This window comes from Phragmites australis, chromosome 23, assembly GCF_958298935.1.
Source record: "Phragmites australis chromosome 23, lpPhrAust1.1, whole genome shotgun sequence".
Taxonomy (NCBI): domain Eukaryota; kingdom Viridiplantae; phylum Streptophyta; class Magnoliopsida; order Poales; family Poaceae; genus Phragmites; species Phragmites australis.
This window is the reverse complement of record NC_084943.1, coordinates 16,773,840-16,798,320: the sequence shown is the minus strand read 5'-3', so window position 1 is coordinate 16,798,320 and position 24,481 is coordinate 16,773,840. Positions and strand designations below refer to the sequence as shown.

Here is a 24,481-nt window from a genome sequence, read left to right as displayed (position 1 = left end):
AACATCTGCAGGCTTTTCGGTCAATGAGGCAGATAAATGTGTGTATTATCGCTATGGTGGAGGTGAGAGAGTTATGTTGTGTTTGTATGTTGATGACATACTGATATTTGGGACAAATCTTGACGTGGTTAATGAGGTCAAGTCTTTCTTGTCTCAAAGCTTTGATATAAAAGATCTAGGTGAGGCTGATGTAATCTTAAACATCAAGCTAATCAAAGGAGGGAATATGATTACTCTTATACATTCTCATTATGTTGAGAAGTTCTTAGCCGCTTTGGTTACTAGAACAACAAGCCTTCTCCAACACCTTATGACCCTAGTGTGATACTTCAAAAGAATAAGAAAACTGGCAGAGACCAACTGAGATACTCTCAGATTATTGAATCACTTATGTACTTAGCTGGTGCTACAAGGCCTGACATCTCATTTGCTGTGAGCAAATTGAGCCGGTTTACTTCTAACCCTGACGATGAATATCAGCATGCGCTTGAGCGAGTCATGCGCTATTTGCTTGGTACTATGAGTTATGGTCTTCACTATTTTGGGTAATTGGATATCTAATGCTAATGAGATTTACGTCATAAGTGGATATGTATTCACTCTAGGTGGTGCTGCTATCTCATGGAGGTCTTGCAAACAGACCATCTTGACGAGGTCAACTATGAAAGTTGAACTCACTAAGTTAGACACAGCAACCGTTGAGGTAGAATGACTACGTGAGTTATTGATGGACTTGCCTGTGGTTGAGAAACTGGTATCGGCTATCCTTATGAACTGTGATAATCAGGCGATTATTATCAAAGTAAACAGTTCTAAGGATAATGATAAGTCCACAAAGCACGTAAAGAGACGATTGAAGTTTGTCAGGAAATTGAGAAACTCCATAGTGATAACCTTGGATTATATCCAAATAGCTAAGAACCTGGTAGATCCCTTCACAAAGGGATTATCATGGAATGTGATAGAGAATGCATCGAGGGAGATGGGTATGAGACCCATGTGAGTTATACCATAGTGGTAACCCAGCCTATGTGATCAAAAATCCTGTGAATTAGGACCTGAGAAGAACAAGCTATTGGTCTAACTGAAAGAAAGTATTTTACAACCTACTCTAGTGAAGATGCAATATTCTCAAAGATTTGTAAGGCAGGTTGACTATTGCCTTAATGTGTTCTGTTGGCTTTAATAAGCAAAGATGCTGTCCTACAGAGTATTTTTGAAAGAACATACCTATATGAGCCCAACTATTGGTCGCGGTCTATGAGACTTGAGTAATCTCTATTAAGCTCATGAAGTGACTAAGGAGTACGACTTATATACTCCACCTGCGGGGTAGCCTATAGGCAGCCAAGTATCTATGACCTTTGGTGAAACTTGTTTGCACAAAACTTGCAATTCAAGGTGTAGTCCATTGCTCAAGTTCTTCACCACGGCTCGTCTTCCTAGTTGCTTGGCACTGCCCGCTGTCATCGTAAAAAAATCCAGCGCGTCGTCAGCAGGATCGATCATACTGTCAACATGGTGCAACCTACATCCTCAGCAATCTTCACAGCGCATGATCAGTACGTAAAAACTATGTCACTCATACTTTATTTCTTGCAATCCCTAATTTCAAATATAGTAGATCTAGGCATATGTAATGCTATCATATACATGTCTAGATTATGCTCTGATGATATGAATATGTTAGTTTATCAGTTTACGCTCATGAATTATTTATGGATTAAATTAAATCTAAAAGTGCCTTATTTTTCAACAGAATCGCCGCGCCGACCTGACCTTTCCTCCGCTCTACGGCATGTGAGAGAGGAGGTAGCGGCGCAGCTATGAAGGAGGGAGAGGGGAGATGGGGAGCTGCACCGGGGGCGCGCATGCAGTGTCGGAGACGGCCATCTGATGCGGTGTTTCCCGATTGGAGCAGAAGAATCGGGGAGGATAATAATTCTAGAGGAGAAGAATCGGACGGCCAGCATAGAAGCGGCTGGCGATATCGACCGAGTCCAGGCAGCGTGGAGCGTCGCCCTGGGCGGCGGGAGCGAGGAAGGAGGCGATGCCTTGGAAGTGGTTCGCCAGGGCGCTGGTGAGCTTGGAGAGATCCTCACAGATGCCGTGCTAGGGCGAGCCAGGGGCGGAGAGCGGGTGGCGGAGTTGGATCTGGTAGCAAGGAGTTACCGAAGATGTAGTAGGAGGGCGAGGGGTGGTGGCGATCTCACTGGCAACGGAGAATCGGGAGAGATGTCTGGAGGAAGAGCGAGTGGTACTCTAGGGAGGAGAAGAATTGGGAAGAAGAAGAATTAGACGGTGCACATCTGGCGGGCCTTCGATCTAACGGCTGAGAACATTTCTGCCGACGTGGGGCGTCCAGAGGCCGAGAAACTTAGGCGTTTTAGAATATAAAGATACTCCAGACGAAGCTCGATATCAGGAGGAGATGAATTGGAAAGAAGAAGAATTAGATGGTGTACATCTGTCAGGCCTTCCATCTAATGGCTGAGAACGTTTCTGCCGAAGTGGCGCGTCCAGAGGCCGAGAAACTTAGGCGTTTTAGAATATAATAATAATAATAATAATAATAAAGTTACCAGCGTATACGTGCTGCTAGCCGGGAGAATGTTAGCACACCAAGTAGTCCGAGGATCTAGATCATCCTTTTTATTCGAGTAGAGATCTAGATCATGGTTGGTTACCCAGGAGGCCGGCGGTGCAGGCATGTTTCAGACGGAAAGCACCAACACACAAACTTAACAAGAAACGGATCACCAGTACTGATCCTTCACGTTCCATTGGCAGAGGAATCTATTCCTTCCTGAGCAGCGACTCAAAGCGAGCGCTCCCGTACATGTGTGTCCACGATGCACACGCCACAATGTGTATACATGTGTGTACGTGAGTTGTCTCCTTTCTGAAAGCTACGTTCTTCCACATATAAATCGAGGACAGCAAAGCGCTTAGCGCGGGCGACGAAAGACAGGGTTCGAGATGGCGGAGGCGATCATCGGCCCACTGGTCGGGAGGCTGCAAGAGATCGCCGTGGGCGAGGCCCGGGCGCTGGTGGCGGTGAACACCGACATCCAGAGGCTCCGGGACAAGCTCATGTGGCTGCAGGCCTTCCTCCGCGAGGCCGACACCAGGCGCCGCGCCGTCTCCGACGAGATCACCAGGGTGTGGATGCAGCAGACGCGGGACGCGGTCTTCGATGCTGAGGATGCCCTCGATCATTACCATCTCCACCTGGCCAAGTCCAGGTATTATATATATATATGGTAAAATCTAAATATTGCACGTGTATGTTTTATATTTATATAGTATGTACATATATTATTAGTAAAAATAGAGCTCTTTTATGGTAGTCTATACTACATAGAGGTAGGAGGTAGTATAAATCTAATCCGACGATCCACGTAATTAAATATTTTGATAATTATGGTAATTTTGTTAAAATTAATCATTATACTTTTGCTAATAGAAAGATCGACGTCGCAAACGGCGGATTGTTAACCCTAGCCGATGGGTAGCAAATGAACTCTCATACCGAATGCAGATTAAAATGTTAAAACAGCAATGAAATATTACTATATTTAGAGACATATAACTGCAGTTAATTACTTTTATGCCACGTATTTTTCTCCTAAAATAACTCTAATACTATCATACTACTTACATATACTACCTATACTATCGGTGAGAAATAAATAGTATCATGCCTAAACTAGACTGTTAGACTCTAAAAATAGATAACTCATATTAATGGATCACCGTAAAATTTCTCAAAAAGTATATGGACATGAGCATTTTGGATGGGGTATGAGTGGGCCGGCTCCCATGCGTTGTCTTCTTCTCCACCTACTTCGGCTGCGACAGGGCAGGAGCCGATTGTTAGGCCCAGCAAAGATATGCAAGGATTTGCTTATCGGATTGTATGGATTTGCTTATGAGAATGCATCAAGTTGCTGGTAGTATTCAACCAATTTGCTTGCTAATTTTAGAATATTGGCGAAACATTATTTTCACAATTTGTTCACAAATTATTCTCATTTTTATTAAAAATATATAGCAGCTAGATCTGATATCTTCTTTAAATAATTCTAATTTGTTCGCAAAATTTGTTGAGCACCATATTTGAATTGTCTTAACCTCATCTTAAATTGCTCATGGATCCATTCTAATTTGCTTACGATTTTCTACATAGTTGCTTAATCAATTGCATTTAAGAGGCAAACGATCAAATGGATTTTTATCAAATGTTTCGTCTGTTTTTTGTCATGCATTAAAGTGGATCACAGATAAGTGTTGCAAGTCAAGATATAAAAAATCCAAAAATAAAATAAAATATCAATGTTTAAATATTTTTTTACTAAAAATAGATGTGCATGCCATAAGTTTAAAGCATGCACATACAGTTTTTAAATGTTTTCTAGCTAAGGGTCTATTTGGTAGAGCTCTCTCTGATTTAAATTCTCTATGGGGAGTGATTCTCTGTAGGAAGTGATTCTGTGGCTAAAAGTGATTCTCTAAAATAAAATATATAGAGCAAGTGATTCTCTGCGGGAAGTGAATTAGGGAAAACTATTTTTTTCAGCTCTATAACTTTTAGTTCATTTCAGAGAATCACTTCCACGAATTCTACTTAGGAAGCTAAAAGCTGAAAGCTGCTGTTTGGCAGAGCTCCTCTGATTCCAGTTAGGAAGCTACTCTGAGAGCTCTGCCAAACAGATTCTAAATTATTGCCTTTTGGTTCACTACGAAGCCAAACCTAGGGGAATTGACTCTCTGGTTTTAAGCAACAGCTTGGTTCTTGGCCATAATTTTTCCTGTCAAAAGTCGTCGTCCTTTCACTACAAAATATATCCATTTCCCGAGGGTTATATTACCAAGTGCTTAGTTTGTCTTCCCTTTCGGTTCGAGTGGATTGGCGAGCTCGCCATCCGCCAACCTCCCGGTTCCTCGCGTGCCACCGCTGGGTGCACCTTCTCCCTGACGGCTTCACGGGAGGTCAAAGAGAAAGAGGTGTCAGACTAAACTAAGTGATCACCAGAGACTCACACACAAACACACGCGCGAACGCAACTGGACACAGAGAGGAGGCAATCGATGTTCGCTGCTCAAACTGCGGCAGCTTTTTTGGGATTTTCCTTCTTCCTTCTATTCTCAAACTCAACAGACTGGGAGCACCTATGTTGGCACGTACGTCCCGTAGCCGTCGTACCATCCCACGACTGCCATGATCCGGATCGCAGACGAAGCGCGCCACGACTCGGCCCTGGCGCGAGCTAATCTCGGCCATGCTAGACACTACCATGCACGGCGCGCGCACACACTATGGGCTCATGCACGACCGGACCCAACTAACATAAAGCAAAGATAATTGAACAAGGCTTACTAAACACCGCGTAACAATTTTGTTAGCAAATTTGATACCGGAGATATAGATTTACGTGAAAAACCCTTTAATAGGGAGGTAAAAAAACACGAAAGATAACTCTCTAGCATAATGGTACAGGTACACATATCAGAGTTAACTCATATTTATAGGCGCCTTTTTGAAATTGTATCGGTCTAGGACTCTAGTATTTGAGGTATAATATCCAAAAAATTCACCCCACTAAGACTTGTATATTTAACTGACCTCCACGGCGCTGATCTTCGCATGTTGTTCATAGAACATGATGCATCCAGAGTGGCTTGGTTAGCATGTCTGAGCTGCCCTTCGGTATTGAAGTACTCGACAACAATCTTCCCTTCATCTACACACTTCAGGATGTAATGGAACCTTGATGATGGGTAGCATAAAACTAAAGTATATTAGTACCTATGTGTATCTAGATCTCTTAGGGTTTTCTATATTCTCGGAGCATACATTCTTACCAGGGAAAAGAATCACTAGATGTATGGAAACTACCCGCAGGTACTTGAGTATCTCACAAATATAGAAGTTTAATTTATCTCTAAGAATATCAAAATCCTACTCAAGAAGGAGTTCAGGAGCCACATAGCGCCCCCCATATATATACAGAGTTAGGGGATCCTGTGGAGGATAAGTCTATTAAAATCCAACAAACAAGCCCCAAGCCTATAGGAGCCTCGAGCCTTCTGTAATTACGATCTACATCGACATCTTGCCAAGACTACAAACAAGAAGACATCGATTAGGTTTAGATCTTTCTAGGCTAGCCAAGACCCCCATTGTAATACTGTCTTGAAGATTAATACAAGATCACAGGATATAGAGCTATTATCCTTTGGGAGGCATGAACATGCATAAATCTATGTGTTTGTCGTATGATTTGACTACAGGAAGTATCCCCTACATCCTTCACGTATTCGTAAGATTAGTGATGCACAAATCATTGACAGCTGTTACCGTCCGTAGGGAATATAATTAAAGACACCAAATCCTTGACACACAATATGTCACCGACTCCATCCAAGTCTGCACCAAGAACCTGCTTTTCAGACGAGGGGTTCTACGACAAATTTACCCTCTCAATCTATAAGAAATCGATGGTCGACCGGGTGGATCTCGATGATGACCTTATTAGCGATTACTCCATCAACGAGGTAAGTCATTTTATGAATCAATGTGCCAGAGAATATGTCATCAGGTTTGAATCACCCCGTGACCAAGATGATCACGTAAGCGGCGCACTCCGCAAGTCAGAATCTTCCCATACGGCTTCTGACAACATGGATTATCCAAGTACCTACCTAGAGGTCTCCTACGATGACAAACCCATGATGGATCTAGACTCCTCCTCTACCGAAGATTAGCCCCGAGAATTCTTCACCATCGGAGATGAGGCTCTGCTCCATCCAATCATGATGACGATCCCACAAACACGCAGGACCCCACTGCCCCAGTTGCGGGAAACAACAACCAACCTCCGATTATGACAACTACTCCAATCCTGAATCATAATAGAATCCAGGACCTCGCACCTCCCGACCATCAACTAGGAACCCAACGTTTCATATCTGCGGTAGCTCAGAGTCTTCTCCTTCTACAGGAGACCCTCTGACAACCCCCTGCTATAGATCTGACTACCCATGATGGCCAGGGCTAGATAAACTTGATGACTAACATGACGAAAGAAGCTATGCTTCAGGTCAAGAACTCTCATCAAGCTGCAACTGCGAATAGCTCTAATCGGGGGAAATCCTGCGCTGATCCTTCTCTTGATGATTTAGATCCAGAGAGACACAACCTCGAAACAAGATAGATTGGGAAGATAACGAGCTCCCAACCACCGCAAGACCTCGTTGATCAGGAACCATCCCATTAACGATCCGCACGAAGTCATCGAGGAATGAAGACACTTGAGGACCCCCGAGGAGCAGTCGACTTCTCCTCAGCATCCAAACTGGAGGGTATCCTGATGTCGCTCGAGCAAAAGTCGTAGCCAATCATCGACCCTAACGGGTAGCGCTCCCGTGGCTATCTGGATCGATCAGGGTGCCATCAATGGGTTCCAGGCTTTCTCTCCAGATCTACGAAGGGTTGACTGGCAGGCTCGATTCCTATCGAGGTCAATTGAAAAGTACAATGGGACAACCAATCTCGTTGAGTTTCTCTAGATCTACACTACCACCATCCAAGCGGCTGGCGTGGACGAAAAGGTGATGGTTAACTGCCTCCCCAAAGCCCTTGAGGGGTCAGCCAAGACTTGGCTGTCAAATCTACCACTAGGGACGATCTACTCATGGAAGCAGCTCTATGACTTGTTTCGAGCCTGCTTCCAAGGCACGTACGTTCACCTCGGTAAGAAGAACGACCTTTTCCATGTCATACAGATGGAGAAGGAAATCTTGCACGAGTTCGTCCGATGGTTCAACAATGCCCGGAACACCATCCCGAAGATAAATGACCATGATGTCATCCAAGCATTTACTCAAGGGGTCAGGAGCCGACGATGCGTTGAGGATGTCGCCAGGAAGGAGCCCGAGACGGTCAAGGAACTCATGCAGAATATCGACAAGGCAAAGAGCAAGCGTAAGAAGAACTCCAAAGGAGTTAAGGGCAATAAAACTAAAACTGACGAAGTTTTAGCAGATCTTCCTGACAAGCTTCCCGATACACCTCATGGCAAGGGCTATCTGCCAGGAACTAGAGAATGCTCTGTTAAGCCCTGGTGTGACTTCCACTAGACCAATGGTCACCGCCTCTACCAATGCTGCATCTACTTGAAGCTGATGAACACAGAGGTTGACAAGGCTAAGGGGAAGAAGACCCATATCATGACCTAGAGCAGGGACTCTAGCTACAACAGTGACGAAGACTTAGACATGATATCCTACTAGGAGGGGGATAGGATCGTCGACCACATGTTCGGTGGCTCCATATTATACGAGTCCAAATGATAGTATAAGACAGTGGCATGAGAAGTCCTAGTAGCCATCCCCAAAAGTTGTGAGACCATCAAGTGGTCAAACATCGAAATCTCCTTCGACCAAGACGACTGTCCATATAACTTCATACGGTCAGGCCACTTGGCCGAGCCTACGATAAACAACTACAAGGTTACCCGAGTACTAATTGATGGAGGAAGTTTCCTAAACATCCTTTTCATGGGTTCTCTCGATGCGATGCATATCTCACGATCTGCAATCAAGCAGGTTACTCAAGCCTTCCATAACATAGTACCCAGATCTTCGGCTATACCTATCGGCCAGACATCGCTTCATGTCACCTTTGAGAAGCTCGATAACTTTCGAATAGAGAAGATTTTGTTTGATGTAGTCAATTTTGAGATGGCGTACAACACCATATTAGGACGACCAACCCTAGCCAAGTTCATGGACACTGTTCAATACGCTTACATGTGCGTGAAGATTCCAGGACCCGAAGGAGTCATCACTATCCACATATGCCCAATGGCAGGCCTCCGCTGTGATAAGTAGAGTCTCGACATGGTGGCACAACACTAACCTAATAAGGAGACCAATAACTCGAGGTATAAGGTGGCTGTGAAATCTCACGGAGAAGTCATAATCATTCCTTTGGACCCAGCGGAGCCATTCAAGACTATTCGGGTTAGCTCTAACTTGGATCCCAAATAGGAACTCGAGCTCATCACTTTTCTCTGGGCAAACTTTGACATGTTTGCATGGTAGCCGTTCGATATACCTAGTATCCCTAGGGAGGTGATCAAGCACAAGTTAGCTTTCCGGCTTGATCCCAAGCCAGTCAAACAGAAGCTCCGACGGTTCATGCCCGACTGGAAGGAAGCAATCAAAGAGAAAAAAGGAAGGCTCATGAAGGTAGGGTTTATCATAGAGGTGGATCATCTCGAGTGACTTGCCAACCCTATCAAGGATAAAAAGTCAAACATCAAGTGGCACTTGTGTGTGGATTTCACCAGCCTCAACAAAGCTTGCCCGAAGGATGCCTTCCTGCTACCGCGAATAGATCAGGTTGTTGATTCCACCTCCGTGTACGACTATCTAAGCCTTCTCAATGCCTACTCTGGTTATCACCAAATCAGTATGCATCTCGAGGATGAGGAAAAAACCTCCTTTATATCTCCTTTCTGAGTATTTTTTATGTAAAGATGCCCTTAGGTTTAAAAAATGCAGACGACATCTATCAGCATGGCATGGAAATAACCCTTCATGACCAGATTGGTCAAAACATCAAACCATATGTTGATGATCTTATCATCAAATCTAAAAAGAAGGAATATCTTATCTCCGACCTACATGAAACCTTCAACAATCTAGGCAAGCACTGGGTCATACTTAACACAGAGAAGTGTGCGTTCGGGGTTGATGTAGGAAAGCTACTTGGGTACCTGGTGTCATATAGGGGAATCGAGGTTAATCCTGACAAGATCAAGGCCATTTAGGAAATGCCACCCCCAGGTTAGTCCGTGAAGCTAAAAAACTAACCGGGTGCATGGCAGCTCTTTGTCGTTTCATATCCCGACTCGGAGACCGGGGGCTTCCTTTCTTCATGTTACTACGCCAACACATCAAGTTTGAATTGTCTAAAGAGGCTGATGAGGCTTTCAAAAGTCTCAAGAGGTATCTTTCTTCTCCCCTGTGCTAGTCACTCCCGACCCAAATGAAGAGCTCTTGCTATACATAGCAGACGGACCACACGCTGTAAGTGGAGTATTTGTGGTGGAACAAGTGCTCGACAAATGAGAGAAGAGACAGTGACTGGTATACTAGTTAGTGAAGTACCCCCACTGTCGGAGGGTGAACTCCTCAAGCTGGGATTAAGAGGGACCCCCTTTAAGATTCGGCCGGGGGGATGATTCTGAATCCGCCTCGTACGTGAACTAAATGGGAGTAAATGAGATGCAGGTGGAGTGGATGATCGGATGCAGGAGGAAGTAAATGCTAAGGGGATTTTTAGACAGGTTCAGGCTGCACTGAGCGTAATACCCTACTCCTGTGTGTATGCTATAAATGCTCTGAGAATGTCTCTTTGAGGATCTTCTGTGTTACAAGAATGTTTGTCTAAGTCTAGAGCTTCGTGCTTCTTCCGTTATCGTCGACCAGAGTTCGTCCGATGTGCTCTGTCCGATCTCAGTTCACCTCAGTGTTCTCCAAAACTCCCTCCTTCTCCGGGGAGCCTGCCCCTCTTTTATACCCGGTGTGGCGAGTGGCGTGCCCAGAAAGGGTTGGCGCAAGTTCCAAGGTGCCATAAATGGAAAGCAATCATCATGGGCTGCTGCATGAGGTGACGAGGAGGGTTGAAAATGCGCCCCCGTCCGGTCTTCGCCGTCATCATTCCGCTTTCCAGCGGGCGCAGCGGGGAGGGCCCGCCGGGCAGCCACCGAGCAGCCCCGCATGCCCGCCCGGTCAGAGCGAGTCTGACACAGCAGGGCGGTAGGCGTCTCGCCTCGAGCCCTGCGACGTTATCCCAAGGTGCGTCGGATGACGTGCGATGGGACCCGCGCATTAAATATCCCCACCCCTACGTGCCAGGCCGTGGCAGGGACTGACAATGAGCGTGGGGGGAGTGGTTGGAAGTGACAGGCCACACGCCCTCTTAAATGCAGCATCGGGCCTCTCACTAGTTGACACCTCACCGCTGAGCCCCTATGGGGACCACCGGCGAAGGACTTCTCAGGCCCTCGGGAAACTGTGAGTGCTCGGGGACTACTGTCCAAATACCAGAGGCCCATGTTGTGCTCCTCCTCCTAATCTAGTTGTGCGAACACCTTGGCTTTGACTAGCTAGATTGGCTTTGTCTCCGACGGTAGTGGAGGAATGGGGACGATGTAGACCCTGACCATTAGGAGTGTAGGTTCATCATATCATCTCCTCAGGCTAGATAGGCCTCCTTGGTCCTCTTTGGCTTGCGGCATTCCTTGGCCCAATGGCCCAAGTTCCTACAATTCTTGCATTTGTCCATAGAGACGTCATAGGCACCATCACACCCATCATCTTCAACCTTTTTTAGTCAGGAGAAGTTGATTCCCACCACTGCCAGCACTATTGCCAATGCCGTAGCAACTGTGCCATCCCAAACCTTCCACGACCCAGACGAAACCAAAGCGCGCAATGACTCAGACCTGGCATGAGCTAATCTTAGCCACAAAAGACACTACCCATGCATGGCACATGTGCGCATGCATGCGCGCGCACACACACACACACTGTAGGCTCATGCATGACCGGACTCAACTAACATAAAGCAAATATAATTGAACAAGGCTTACTAAACATCAAGTAATAAGAAGAACATGAGCTATACTTCATGGTGAGGGAAGGTGCCAACAAGAGGTGGGGAAAAGGTGTAGAGTAGCAGAGGAGGGAGGACCAGCGCAACGGCATGGGAGGTGTTAGGAAATTAGCCCGCGAAAGCTACGGATTTACTGAGAAACATGCAAGATCACAGACGACACCAAAGGCACCATATTTGTTAATGAGGTTCTGCCGACGCCTACATCCCCGAGACATGACTACAGGCACTCCTCCCCACAGTTGCCACACTGGCTACTTCGGGGATCCGGCAGAACCACCGCTGCCTCTTGTGAGCCTGTCGCCATGGTTACAATGGTGGTGATGCCCAATATTTATGGGCCCAGGAATACAAGTCTGACACAAACTCTATCCGTAACCACCTAATACAACTCAAGTCCAATACGTAATCTATCTGTACACATATTTGACACATATTCCAACCAACTCCACCTTGTTGAATATGCGAACCTTTGTGTATGCATACTTGAGTCGTCCAGCTCCGCTACTCACCTCGAGCAGCCTGGTGAGGATGCCACACCGTTAGGACTGAATACCGTAAAGTTTGCAGCTCTCTCCTCCATGACTTCACCCTTAAGTTAGTACTGATGAGCTCCCATCTTCTCGTCTATCATCATAGTCTTGCCATTCTGCATCACCTTTAAGGTTTTCTTAACTAGCACCACCTGATACAACCAACCTTCTTTATGTAGAATTCCAAGCAAGTTCAGTTTTTTTTCTAAGTTCGGATACATTCCGCACACCCTCGAGTAGCACCTCCTGTCCATCATACATCTTCAACCTGATTTTGCCAATTCCATGACGCAGTTGTTGGGGAACGGGTAGACTAAGATAGCGCAAAATAATTTTTTTACCACATTCAACCAGGAAACCATACGAGTAGAGGATCATGGATTGTTACCACTTGACGTGCAGTACAGTGGAAGAAGAGTTAGAGCAGACCGGTCTAACGTCGTGTAGGTCGATGTAGAGGAAGCAATCAAACTCAACAAGGTTGTCGTAGATGATGGACCTCCTAGTCAGGATCAACTTCCGGGATCGACTTCCTTGTCGAGAGTGTTACAACTACCTAGTTGGGAGTGTTTCGACTACTCAAGAGCGACTTCCTATTCGGGATCGTTCCAGTTTCTGACCCAGAATAGAGTAGGAGTCAAATCACCAACAACTTTGAGTTCTTTTCGGCGAGCCAATCAATGCCGTAATAGCAGCAATGCCTCTACAGTATCCACACGTCCTGGGGTGGAACGTCGAACGCTGGTGTCCTAGCACTGCACATACGACTAGGGTTTTGAGAGGTCGGATGGAGAGGGCGCAATTAGGGTTTCAGAGTGGCTCAACTGTATGTGCCCCTCCCCACGCCACCGTTTATATAGATCCTACTATGGGCTCCCATGTTGGTACCCTATTATGACTCTAGTCCCTCACAGATTACAATATGATCAAACTCTTTTATGGATCACCTAATGGTATCCCATTAGATCATACACTTAATGGTTTCAACCCATTAAGTGTATGACCTATTAGGTTTATGTACAAATGGTTACAACTCGTAAATTCCTTTCCGAACCGAAATCAACAGTGGTCCCTAGCAAGACATATGGGCTCCCGAGTATATATAAAGATCATATCAGTTGAACCATAATATACACATGCACCAATCCCTTTGCTTCACGATACCAGTCAAGCTAAAGGCGAGACATGTGCCATCCTTATGATAGTTCAACCATTTACTCAATCTTGCAGTGGATCACTCAACTCATGATTAACTCTTTAATCACGTTAGTATGGCTATGCACTTTCTAATCCAACCACATTAAGCGGCCCAGAGATATCTCTCCAATTATATAGGAGGGATAAATTCCATCTTGAATAAGGGACCCAGAGTTATCGCTCCAGTTATGTGGGAGGGACAAATTCCATCTTGATCGCTCACATCCCCCAACATGTTTCATGATAAATCCAAAAACTACATTTATGACTACCTAGTTATGGAGTACCATTTGACAGCCTCAAAGTGTGCCGCTACACATTCTAGAATCAATGACGATATCAGGTCTAAGGATTTTGTAGGTACACCATTTAATGTTACAACTGATGGCACATCATATAACAATCCCAGTAGTATCTAAGGTGGGTCTATCCAATACAATGTTCTCTAATATGTGTCCACATATCAATCAATACATGTGCTAGTCTGCGAATCATTATTGTCCCACATAATGATATAAGACTAGGGATCATTTAGAATAACATTATAATAAAACAAAGAGCTTCACGAACAAGTCATGTAATTGCTAATCAATGTAAAGGATAATTATCCAAGAAACCTAATAACATATTATTCAAAAGTACATAAATATAAAATTGATACAATTATCTGTATGGTAGCCTCTAGGGCATATCACCAACGTGGTACCCTGTGTCATCTCCCAAGTGAGAATGACCAAGATCACCCTCAGTGTATGAAGAGAACCACTCCTTCTTAGATGCTGCATGATATGAACTTGCATAATCTAACAGCCACGCTAACCACAACACTTTTCATTCGATAGTACGAAATGATTACCATCACTCTCTGAGTCATCTTTCTTGTAAACCAAAATATTTGCTACGCCCTTCTTTAGTTTCGTACAATCTTTCCTCGTATATCCCCAATCTTTGCACTTATAGCACTGTGGCCTTTTCTTCTTCTTTTTCTTGTCAGTCTCCCTGCCTCGATCACTCTTGACCAACAAAGCTTCTATTGATGAACCCTCACATGCATCGTTCTTCCTCCTTTGATGATGAACAAACAATGCAGCAACAATATCATCTACTTTAACTACTTCTTTGCCATACATCAATGTAGTGATCAAGTGCTCATAAGACTTTAGCATGGAACACAGAAAAATAATCGCCTTGTCTTCATCATCAATTTTCACCTCCACCTTTACCAGGTCGGCTACAACTTGATTGCAGATGTTTATGTGCTTAGCAAGATCCTACCCCTCCTACATCTTTAGGCGGTACAGTTTCTGCTTTAGATATAGCTTCTGGGTCAATGTTTTGGACATGAAATGATTGGCCGATTTATCCCAAATCTTTTTAGGTGACAACTCATTCATGACATGGTACATGATCTGATCAGAGAGATACAACCTGATTGTCGTTGCCGCTTGCACTTGTATCTCCTCCCACTTAACCATCACTCACACGTCCGTGTGCTTGTAGCCACTTCCTGTATGACACGTCCTCGTGGCCCCGACAATTTCTCGTGACACAAACCGGCAGTGATAACTTTATTATTGCCGGTTCTAAAACTGGCAATAATACTATCGAATATCTCTGCCGCTTATTCACTGTCGATTTCAAAACCGGTAGTGATGTCATTTTTAACCGGCAGTGATGATCTTTTCTATAGTAGTGTGTGTATATATATATGTTAGGGTTTGTGTTTCTTACTAAATAAATGCTACTACTCCTTAAAGATAGAGCAATCCTTCCCAACATGGTATAAATGAGAGATGATGAAGTTGGTTGACCTACTTTATTAATCCTTTGCATAAGTCTAAAGCGATTTATATTTAGAATCAGAGGGAGTACTCTAGTATTATTTGGAGAAAAATATAAAGATACAAGACTCAGGTACAAGAAATGAACAAAGAAATTAAGATATTTAGCTCACATTATATATACAACCTAACAGAGAATTGTGTTGAGTTAACCTTTGCACATTTTGTTTGAAAATTGAAATAGACCTAACCAAAACTTAGTTTCAAAAATCAAGCATGCCACAGTGCTACTCTGCAAGATGTGCAACACTGTCTGCTGTGGCTCTTCGTTTATGCTACGAAGGACTCTATTTCTACAATATTATTCGAATGATCGCATAAAATGTCTTTTAAGGGGATGCCGAACTCGATCTGTAGCACCACCTGGATAGTATAGCTTGTTACTCTTGCAATCTCTCACATTTGCACCATGAAACAAAGTTCCAAATTTCAAAAGTTTCAAAGTAAGGTTTAACAAACTTAGCTAAAATTCAAGGAATATTGGGAAACCATGTTATTTACCTCTCTTCCCAGGGACAGCAGCAAGCCAGCAGTTTAAAATCCGAGATCTCCCCCCTTCACTTTTCATTTCTTCGCTACAATTTTTTTTTAGTTGAACAAGGCTAGACAAACTTTCAACAACAAAATAATACACTGTTAGTGTCTACAATTTTTTTTTGTTATAAGCAGTGCTTCTACGCTCCAAGAAGTTTCCAATATCTACCTCTAATATATTTGTGCACAAATGTCTATTATGAAGGTACCCAAGGTGGGCTCGTCCTACAATGAGATGCCTGGCAACTTTTACAACACAGGTACGGATGAGACGTAGCCTATCTAGAAAGATTAAAGCAATCAACTCAAGGCTTGATGACATCATCGAAAACAAAGATAAATACAAGATCGAGGATGCACATCACAAGACAGATGTGACATGGAAACCTTCTACTTCAACATTTTACACTCATACAAAATTGTAAGTAGACGGAACTACCTTGTGCACTTAATTATATTTCACCCCCTACACTTGTTAAGTCTCCAATGTAATGTACTCGCGCTTAAGTGCTATGACTAGAGTTTGCTTATGAATTAAGGACTTAATTAAATAGACAACGTTACAATGCTAGAACTTTAGAAACTGAAAATGAGGGTTCAAGTTTCAAAATTGTGAAACTTAATATTTTGGTTTGTTTAAAAATTGAAACTTCATGTTTCAAAAAAATGATTTTCATGTATAAAAGCCAAAACTTCAAGTGTTATATATGAAAATATGACCTAAGTCTCACAATTTTTTAAAACAAATTTTCTAGGCAAGTTTTGGCAAGGTCATACAAGTTTATAAATTTTAACAAGTTTGACACCTTCAGCAAATCTTAAACCTATTCCATCGAAGAAATTGAGATGCAAGGCATGCTCACAACCTCCAGTTAGGTAATAAGCACACCCAATTAGGGGTGCAATCGGATCGGATATGGACGGATATCGTTGATCCTATATCCTATCCTACATTTTTTTCCGGAGTCGGATCAGACACGAATAGTGTCAAATAGTGTTGGATACGGATATCGGTCATCCCATATTTGCTTCGAACCCTTTCGGACGGTTAGATGTGGATAGATAGAAAATTTTCACTTCTTTTGCACCCACACACATCACATTAAACAGTATAGGGTGCAATCAAAATAAGCACAACGAGAGAGTGATCGGTGAGATCCGAAAACAAGAGCGTTCAATATTTTCTGTCTATGAATGTGTGACAATCTATCTATATACTATCATGTTTTTAAGTGAGTTTACACTAGATTTTCTCGTAACATCTAACATTCGGATGCTTCGAATATCGGATTGGATACGGATGAATAGTATCAAACACTGTCGGACACGGATATCGGTCATCTCATATTTGCTTCGAACCCCTTCAGGTAGTCGGACGATCGGAAAATATCCATCCCATTTGCACCCCTACACCTAATAGTCCAACCCTGTTTTGGTGGCAAGCACATACCTTGACCACCCATTGCTCACCCACGGACTGCATGTTTGGTTGTCATGTCCAAACCCTACACCTCCACACTACCTTGCTGATGCGCTCACCCATGGCCAGTCCGATGCAGCTCAATTGTAACACCAAGAAAACAAATTGAGTCTTTAATGCATTCCAAAGCCACTTCATATTTAAACCATAAAAATGAGTTCAGCAATATTATCACATAGCCATCCTCTACCGTTACTTTTGGTGGCACACCTCCTTCGTCAACTTCGTGCTTGGGGATGATAGAAAAATTTGAAGAATTTCTGGTGAAATTAAATTCAATTCCCTATTTGAATACGTTAAATTCAGGTTGAATGATTGCAATTAACATTGAAACTTTAAAATTTTCTTAAGGAGGATAATATACAGTTCTAACAAAATATAAAAGACTATTGTTCTCCTCCAAGGCGAGTCGGGCTACGGGCAACACGTTCAACATTCGGCTTGTCAGAGCAAATGTTATGGGATGGAGTTGATGGATTTAGATATCAGGGATGGTGGTAAATGTGATTGTAGCAAATTACATTTATAAACTAATCTGATTCCTAGGTCTTTAAAGACATATTGTTGCGAAATAGGTGCGGAAAGTATTTGCAAGGAAAAAGTGAATTGCAAAAAGTGTAAATTGTAGAAAAGTAGATGTGTAACATAAATTATACCATACATCATGTTGTAAGGTACTAGAAAGATAAAGTATAAGTTTTCGGCTAGAAGCCTCTTATATGTACGACTCAAATTTATATTTATAGGCCATATAGAGAGCAGTAGAAGCAAGTCTATGTTTTCCCCTAAACTATTTATAGCTTTCCATCCTTTGCTGACCTGTGTTGCCTCCGCAAGGACCTCCAAAATGGCTAAATCGTGCACGGATGCTAGTTTCAGGTCTAGCAGTCAGTTCTCATTTTGGTTCCAGCCAGATTGAAACAGCCGGTCTAGCGAGCCGGCCCGACATCAATTAACATGAGTGACTTTTTTCCATGTGAGCAGTGGGTATTGGTGGCCATTCATTTCTGTGTTTTAGTTGGTTTTAGGCATTTTTATGTCCTTTTATTAAATCCTTTTCAATTCTAAATTCTCTTTTGTTTTCTACAAAAGAATCTTATTTTACTTTAGTTTTTCATTATTGTTTCAATGTTTTGAACCCCAAACTAATCACACCACGGATGAGAGGTGTCCACATAGAAGGTTTTAGCACTTAGGTTGAGAGTCGTCTGTTTGAAATTTGTCTAGTAGCTAGTTGAAAGTTAAACTGATTTTTGGGACTTCCTACTCTTGTTTTTAGAACCTTCTACTCCTCTTATTCTAGCAATACACAATTGATTTTTTGCCAGATTAAACTAGAAATGCTTGCACTTTCGGAGTTTTTACTTTGGTTTTCCAAACTTTCTACACTGATTTCTGAACTTTGTACGCAAGTTCTCTGAACTTTGTACTCTGATTTTTTAAACTGCAATCTAGAAATTTCTCTGAACTTTGTAGTGTTTTCGCTAGTAAACAGCCTGCATACAGCCTTCTGTCCGACCACAAATTTCTTTGATTGGTAGCAAAATCTTTTGTATCGACTTCCGACTTTTTATTTTCTAATCACCGGCAGAGAAAATCAAGCAGCAAAGAGCAAAAGATGGAAAACACTACCAAATGCTAAGAAAAACAACAGTAGAAAGAGTGTGTGCCAAATCATGCGCATGAAACGTAGATGTATGCCTTTTGAAGCTTGTGCAAAAAATAGCAGTAGAAAATGTGTGTGCAAATTAAAATAAAATTCTGGGAAGCTTGGTAACCGGTTCAAACCTTGTGAAATGAAAATTGGGGAATTTGGAATCCAAAGGCGGATCACATCAAGAGGAGATGTTGTCGTGGGACTACAATCGGCTGCTACATGTCGATGTGTATATATATAGACGTGCTGGAACCGGTAGTGTAACTACACGAAAGCAAACCCTTACAAGTACCAATGCGAGCTGGTGAATGCCGTGCCTTGAGTTTCACTACATATACTTGTCACACTGCTATCCTTTCCTTCCCGAGAATCACTCTATATTGCTGCAACAAAGCAAAATATATAACAAAACATCCGTTAGTTTCTCCAATGGTCCCTCTAGTGGCTATTATGTTTGCTGTTCTTGATCCATAGAAACAAAAACATCGCTCCTAAACCCAAAAAGACCTCCAACACTACATAATTCCCCATAAAATTTTTATATAGATGTTAGAGCTTGAGCCCAATCATAGATCTACTATATGTAATCGTGGGTTAGAATCCTTCCATACTTGTACTGCTCTTTAGTTTCATTCTGTTCCCTTTAGTTTTCCCCAAATTAAAAAAAATTAAAAGTGATTTGAGCATTATTCTGAACACAATATGGAGATTGTGCACTTGTTATAAGGAAGGGAAGCTAGCGTTTTAAGCTGTCGGACCAGAATACCCTTGTCAAACAATGCGGGTCACTTTGTTAGTGCCTTGTCAAATTGAATTAAAAATATAGCAAATATGATGTTAATACATTTTGAATAATTCATGTATATTATTTTAGCTAGTGATTAACCTTTCATTAATCGCAAAAATACTTTTCTATTAAAAAATACTCAAAATTTATAAATGAAATTTTGTGAAGATATCAAAAAATTTAAAAGGCTAAAGCTCAAATACTAAATAGATCATAACAAGAATATCAAGGTATGCAAGTGGCCTTCTCTGGTGCAACTAAAGATTATTTTGGTTGGTTCTTATAGCCGACTATAGTAGTTACTCATTCTTACAATCCCTTTCTTGCTGTCACCCGATTGGGAAAACGGTTACAAGCTGACTGAAAACGTATTCTGTAGTAGTAAATGGGATACAAAATATTGCACATATTTGAGTGGGAAAATATACATTTTTCACTTTTTTAATTATTGATAGTCAATGGATAGACTATGTGTTTGACACTATGTGAATATGTTTGTCAACTTACTCTTCCAAATATATTTGCTGCTACTAATAATGATATATGATTGAACCGCAGGGATGATTTACATGAGTCAAATATGGTGATATATGGGGAAGAGCACACAAAGTTAAAGGAAGTATTTGTTACTCTAACTGAACAAGAAAAGAGCGAAGAACACCATCCAGTGGTGATCTCCGTGTATGGAGAAAGTGGTGCTGGCAAGACAACTCTTGTGAGAGACATATACAAAGAAATGGCTATGAAGAAAGAATACAATGTTCATGCCATGGAGAGTTTTGCACCTTATTTAACCGCTACCAATATCCTACAACAAATTGTTCAGCAACTAACAGATGACAATGAGAATTGCCCTAGAAACAAGGCCCGGCAAATGTTGGAAGATAAATTGAAAAATAAGAAGTACCTGCTTGTGATAGATGGTGAAGTTAGTGGAACTGAATGGAAGAACATTCTGGCTGCCATTCCTGTTGGTGCTACAGGTAGTATAATAGTGCATATCACACAAGTTAAACCAGAAGAGCCACCTAGCCGGTATCGTCATATCTCCATTCAGGTAAAAAAACTGAATGAAGATGCTACCATGGAATTGTTCCTTAAGAGGCTACTCCTTATGGAAGTGCAAGATAAAGTAGGCATAAAAAATTACCAACAACGCATTTTTGAAATCACTGGAGGGTTGCCATTGGCGGTGGTTCTTTTATCAGGTCTTGTGCAAACCAAGGAGTTCCCAGGTGAGTGGGACAAGGTTTTTGAGTACCTTGGGACCAGGAAATCAAAGCGGCTTGACAGTATGCTGTCAGTTTGCTTCGACGATCTTCCACATGAGCTGAAATGTTGCTTCCTCTACTTTGCTGCATTGCCAACCAACACTACAATTGAGGCACGCAACTTGGTGTGTATGTGGGTTGCAGAAGGATTGCTAAGGTCAAGAGGTGGGAAGTCAATGGAGAAGATTGGCTACATCTACTTGAATGAGTTGATTCATAGAAATCTTGTCAATCCAGTGAAGATTAATGATGAGTCTAGTTTTGGGAGTATGCTTGTCACCATCCAAAACAAAGTCCATGATTTTTTGGTGATTGAAGCACACGAGGCAAGCTTCGTGGAGGTCCATAGTGGCGATGACATCCCCACATTAACAAGTGCTCGTCGCCTCTCTCTACAGAATTACACTGACAAATATGCTGTGCTGGCCAATCCATTGCCAAAGCTGCGATCTATCTTCTCTCAGTTTGAGCAGGTACCTAAAGAAGATCAGGAGCACGTGTCCAAAAGAAAGCGTGCATATATACTTTATTCACCTCAACAAAGAGAAATCTCTAAGAAGAAGAAGAACATTAAATCTCACATAAAAGAACTATTTCATGGATCTGAGTTCCTCCGTGTCATCAATCTTCAAGGCATTGAGATCGGTGAGAAGTTGACAAGTGCAATAGGCAATGTTGTGCACTTGCAGTACCTAGGCATCACATCCTGTTCATTGAAACATATCCCGTCGTCAGTAGGAAGACTCACTAGCCTTCAAACATTGGATGTTAGGGAAACTAATGTCCGAGAACTCCCGGGGACCTTCTGGATGATTAAGTCACTTAGGCATGTGTTTGGTTTTGTCCTCAAATTACCCAAGCAAATTGGCAACTTGAAGCAGCTACAAACACTTGACTCCATAAAACTTGAAGATTCCAAGCAGGCTTTGGATGGGACGCTTGGAGAGATGATCCATCTTGAGTACTTATTTATTTGGGATATCTCACGTCGCAATGTGGATGCTCTGTCTGGTTCTTTAGAGAAGCTTGAGAGCCTTAGGACATTGATGTTACAAGGTGAAATTATTCCGCCCAGTGTCTTCATCACCTCTTCCCTCCGCCGCCTCAAGTTCATGTTTCTAAATGGGGATCTGCAATATTCATCCGACCAATATGGTAAGGGCGTCTTAGGTCTCCCTAACCTCATCATGCTTTCGTTGGCGAAAACAAATGTGTCACAAGAATTCATTAGCATGCTGGCTGAGCTACCCTCTCTTGCCACCCTTGTGTTGTATCCTGGCTCGTACAAGGACAGGAAACTTGCATTCTCTTCTTTCAGATTTCAGCGTCTGAGGAATATCAAGATTATTGATGTGGAAATACTGGAGAGGGTCGAGATAGAGGTGAGGCTGCATCCTATGCTCAAAGTATTGGAAATTCACCCCCACTATCCTCACTATGAAATCGTGGGTAAGGATGATATCGTGGTTGATCTTAAGAAGAAAATGCTGCTGCGACCTGAGGGTGGACGCTTTTTGGCTGAGAAGGTAAAAATGGCAACCACCGGCAGCTGTCTCTGAATTAAAATGCTATTATTCCTACGTGTGCTACGCGCTTACTGCTTCTATGGTTGGGCTGTATATACATATTATGCCACTATGACCACTGTGTCAGGTGTACTGTGTGTTCCCCTCTTTCAAATATGTTGTGCTGTGCGTGTTGAATGATTGTAATATTGTGCTAACCTAACTGGTGTCAGTGTTCTCCTGTATATAAACTCATGTAATAATGTGGCAAAACTCGTGATGGTTACCCTGCCACAAACCCATATATAAACATAGCTACTAAACATAAGTTCTTGCACAATCTCAGTGGTTGTCCCTTTTAATGCAAAACGACTACCTAGTTATCTTTTACTTCTCTCCAATCATACTTTAATGGAAATTGTGACATCAAACATGCGGCCATGCACTCAACCTTATCCAATATCTACTGGTGCTCCTCGTACTTTGTCTAGAGCCAAGAATTCCTTATTTATCATTGATTCCTCTTTTCCACTGAGAAAAAAAGATTTCCTTACTTACCATTGATTGATTTTTTCATCCCTTATTTACTACTATCGTCCCTTCTTCCATCAAACTGATATTAAGCGAGATGCGAAAAGACCAATATACCCTTCTTCCTCCTCTTTGTTCTTCAATGTTCACTACAATTGCAACCCACAATCTCCTCCCACTGCATAGGCTCAGAGGTCGGAGTGGGAAAAGGAGGAGCAGAGCACGCTCGCCATCGAGCCCCTCGCTGCCCCCGCCATCTAACATCTTGCTGACTCATTGTTACCTACCTCGCTGCCCCCTTGCACATCTCGCCTCCCCACACTGTTGATCCCCTCACGATGGTCCCCTTTGACCTCCTCACCATCCCCAATTTGACGTTTCGCTGTTGCCCGCCGTCGACCTCCTCACTGTTCTGGGTGGCCTTCAATCTCGCCACATATTATCCCATCCCCTGTAACCCCCTCCCCCCAATCGAGCTCCATGCTACCTCATTGCACCAGTTATCGAAGAAGAGCGGCCTTAGGTGGCAGATCCATAATACTATCACTGTCGGTCCTTCTTATGAACCGGTAGTGAAATTTGACTATCACTATCGGTTTTAGTCACGAACCGGTAATAATAGTTCATCAAGTATCACTGCCGGTTTGTGTTACGAACCGACAGTGATAATGCATGATAGCTTATATTAAAAAATTCATAATTTTTTACACAAAGTCGAATGAGGACAAACTTTCTATGAACGAGCGCTACAACTTTGTAGTTGAAAACTTTTTAATTTGAAGTCATTTAAATGTTTAAATAATCATAACAAAATTTTAGAAAAACAAGGATCAAAGCATATCCCTATTGTGATCACTAGTACTTCTGTGATAGGATGTAAGATGTATCGCGTGAGCTGAGAGGTCCCGGGTTAGAGTGCCGTGAACTGCATGCGTGTGAAAAATCGTGTGATTCGTGACTTGTGACAGTGTGTGGGTGGCCAAATTTTTTCTCTTATTTCGGACAAAAAATGTTGATTCAGGGGTTGACTATCACTATCGGTCCCCGACAGTGATAGGGTTTAGAACCGACAGTAAAATCCTATTCTGTAGTAGTGCTACTTGCTCAAGCTCTTTATTATTGAGGGCCGTAGTATGTCCTTTCTTCTATTTTTCACAAATATTAACGTCCTCTTCTCTCAGGCTCATTGCTTCACTGCTGTCCCGCTTGCCGCTCCGCTTCTTAGTATTTAGCCAACTCAATGATTAGGATGTGGCGACCTCATTGTGTTAGCAAGCCGCTTCAATAGTTGTTTCCTAATATGGGGAATCCCCTAGCCTCCTCCCACTCCATCACCACGCCTCCAGGCCCCTGCTCTTTGCCACTGGTTACCGTCTCCTCCACGCCTCCACCTAGCTGCCTATCTCCACCATAAGTCCCTAGACAGCACCTTGTACCTTGATTTTATATTCAATCA

The 24,481-nt window shown here is 42.7% G+C and overlaps 1 protein-coding gene across 1 annotated transcript; it reads left to right on the top strand.

Annotated features, from left to right (window-relative positions):
- The first annotated feature begins 2,934 nt into the window (after nucleotides 1-2,934).
- LOC133905811 (putative disease resistance RPP13-like protein 2) lies at nucleotides 2,935-22,788 on the top strand. Its single transcript, XM_062347578.1, has 3 exons — nucleotides 2,935-3,245; nucleotides 16,000-16,215; nucleotides 20,277-22,788. Exons 1-3 carry the CDS (start codon nucleotides 2,980-2,982, stop codon nucleotides 22,546-22,548), a joined length of 2,754 nt encoding a protein of 917 aa, XP_062203562.1. The 5' UTR covers nucleotides 2,935-2,979; the 3' UTR covers nucleotides 22,549-22,788.
- Nucleotides 22,789-24,481: the final 1,693 nt, after the last annotated feature.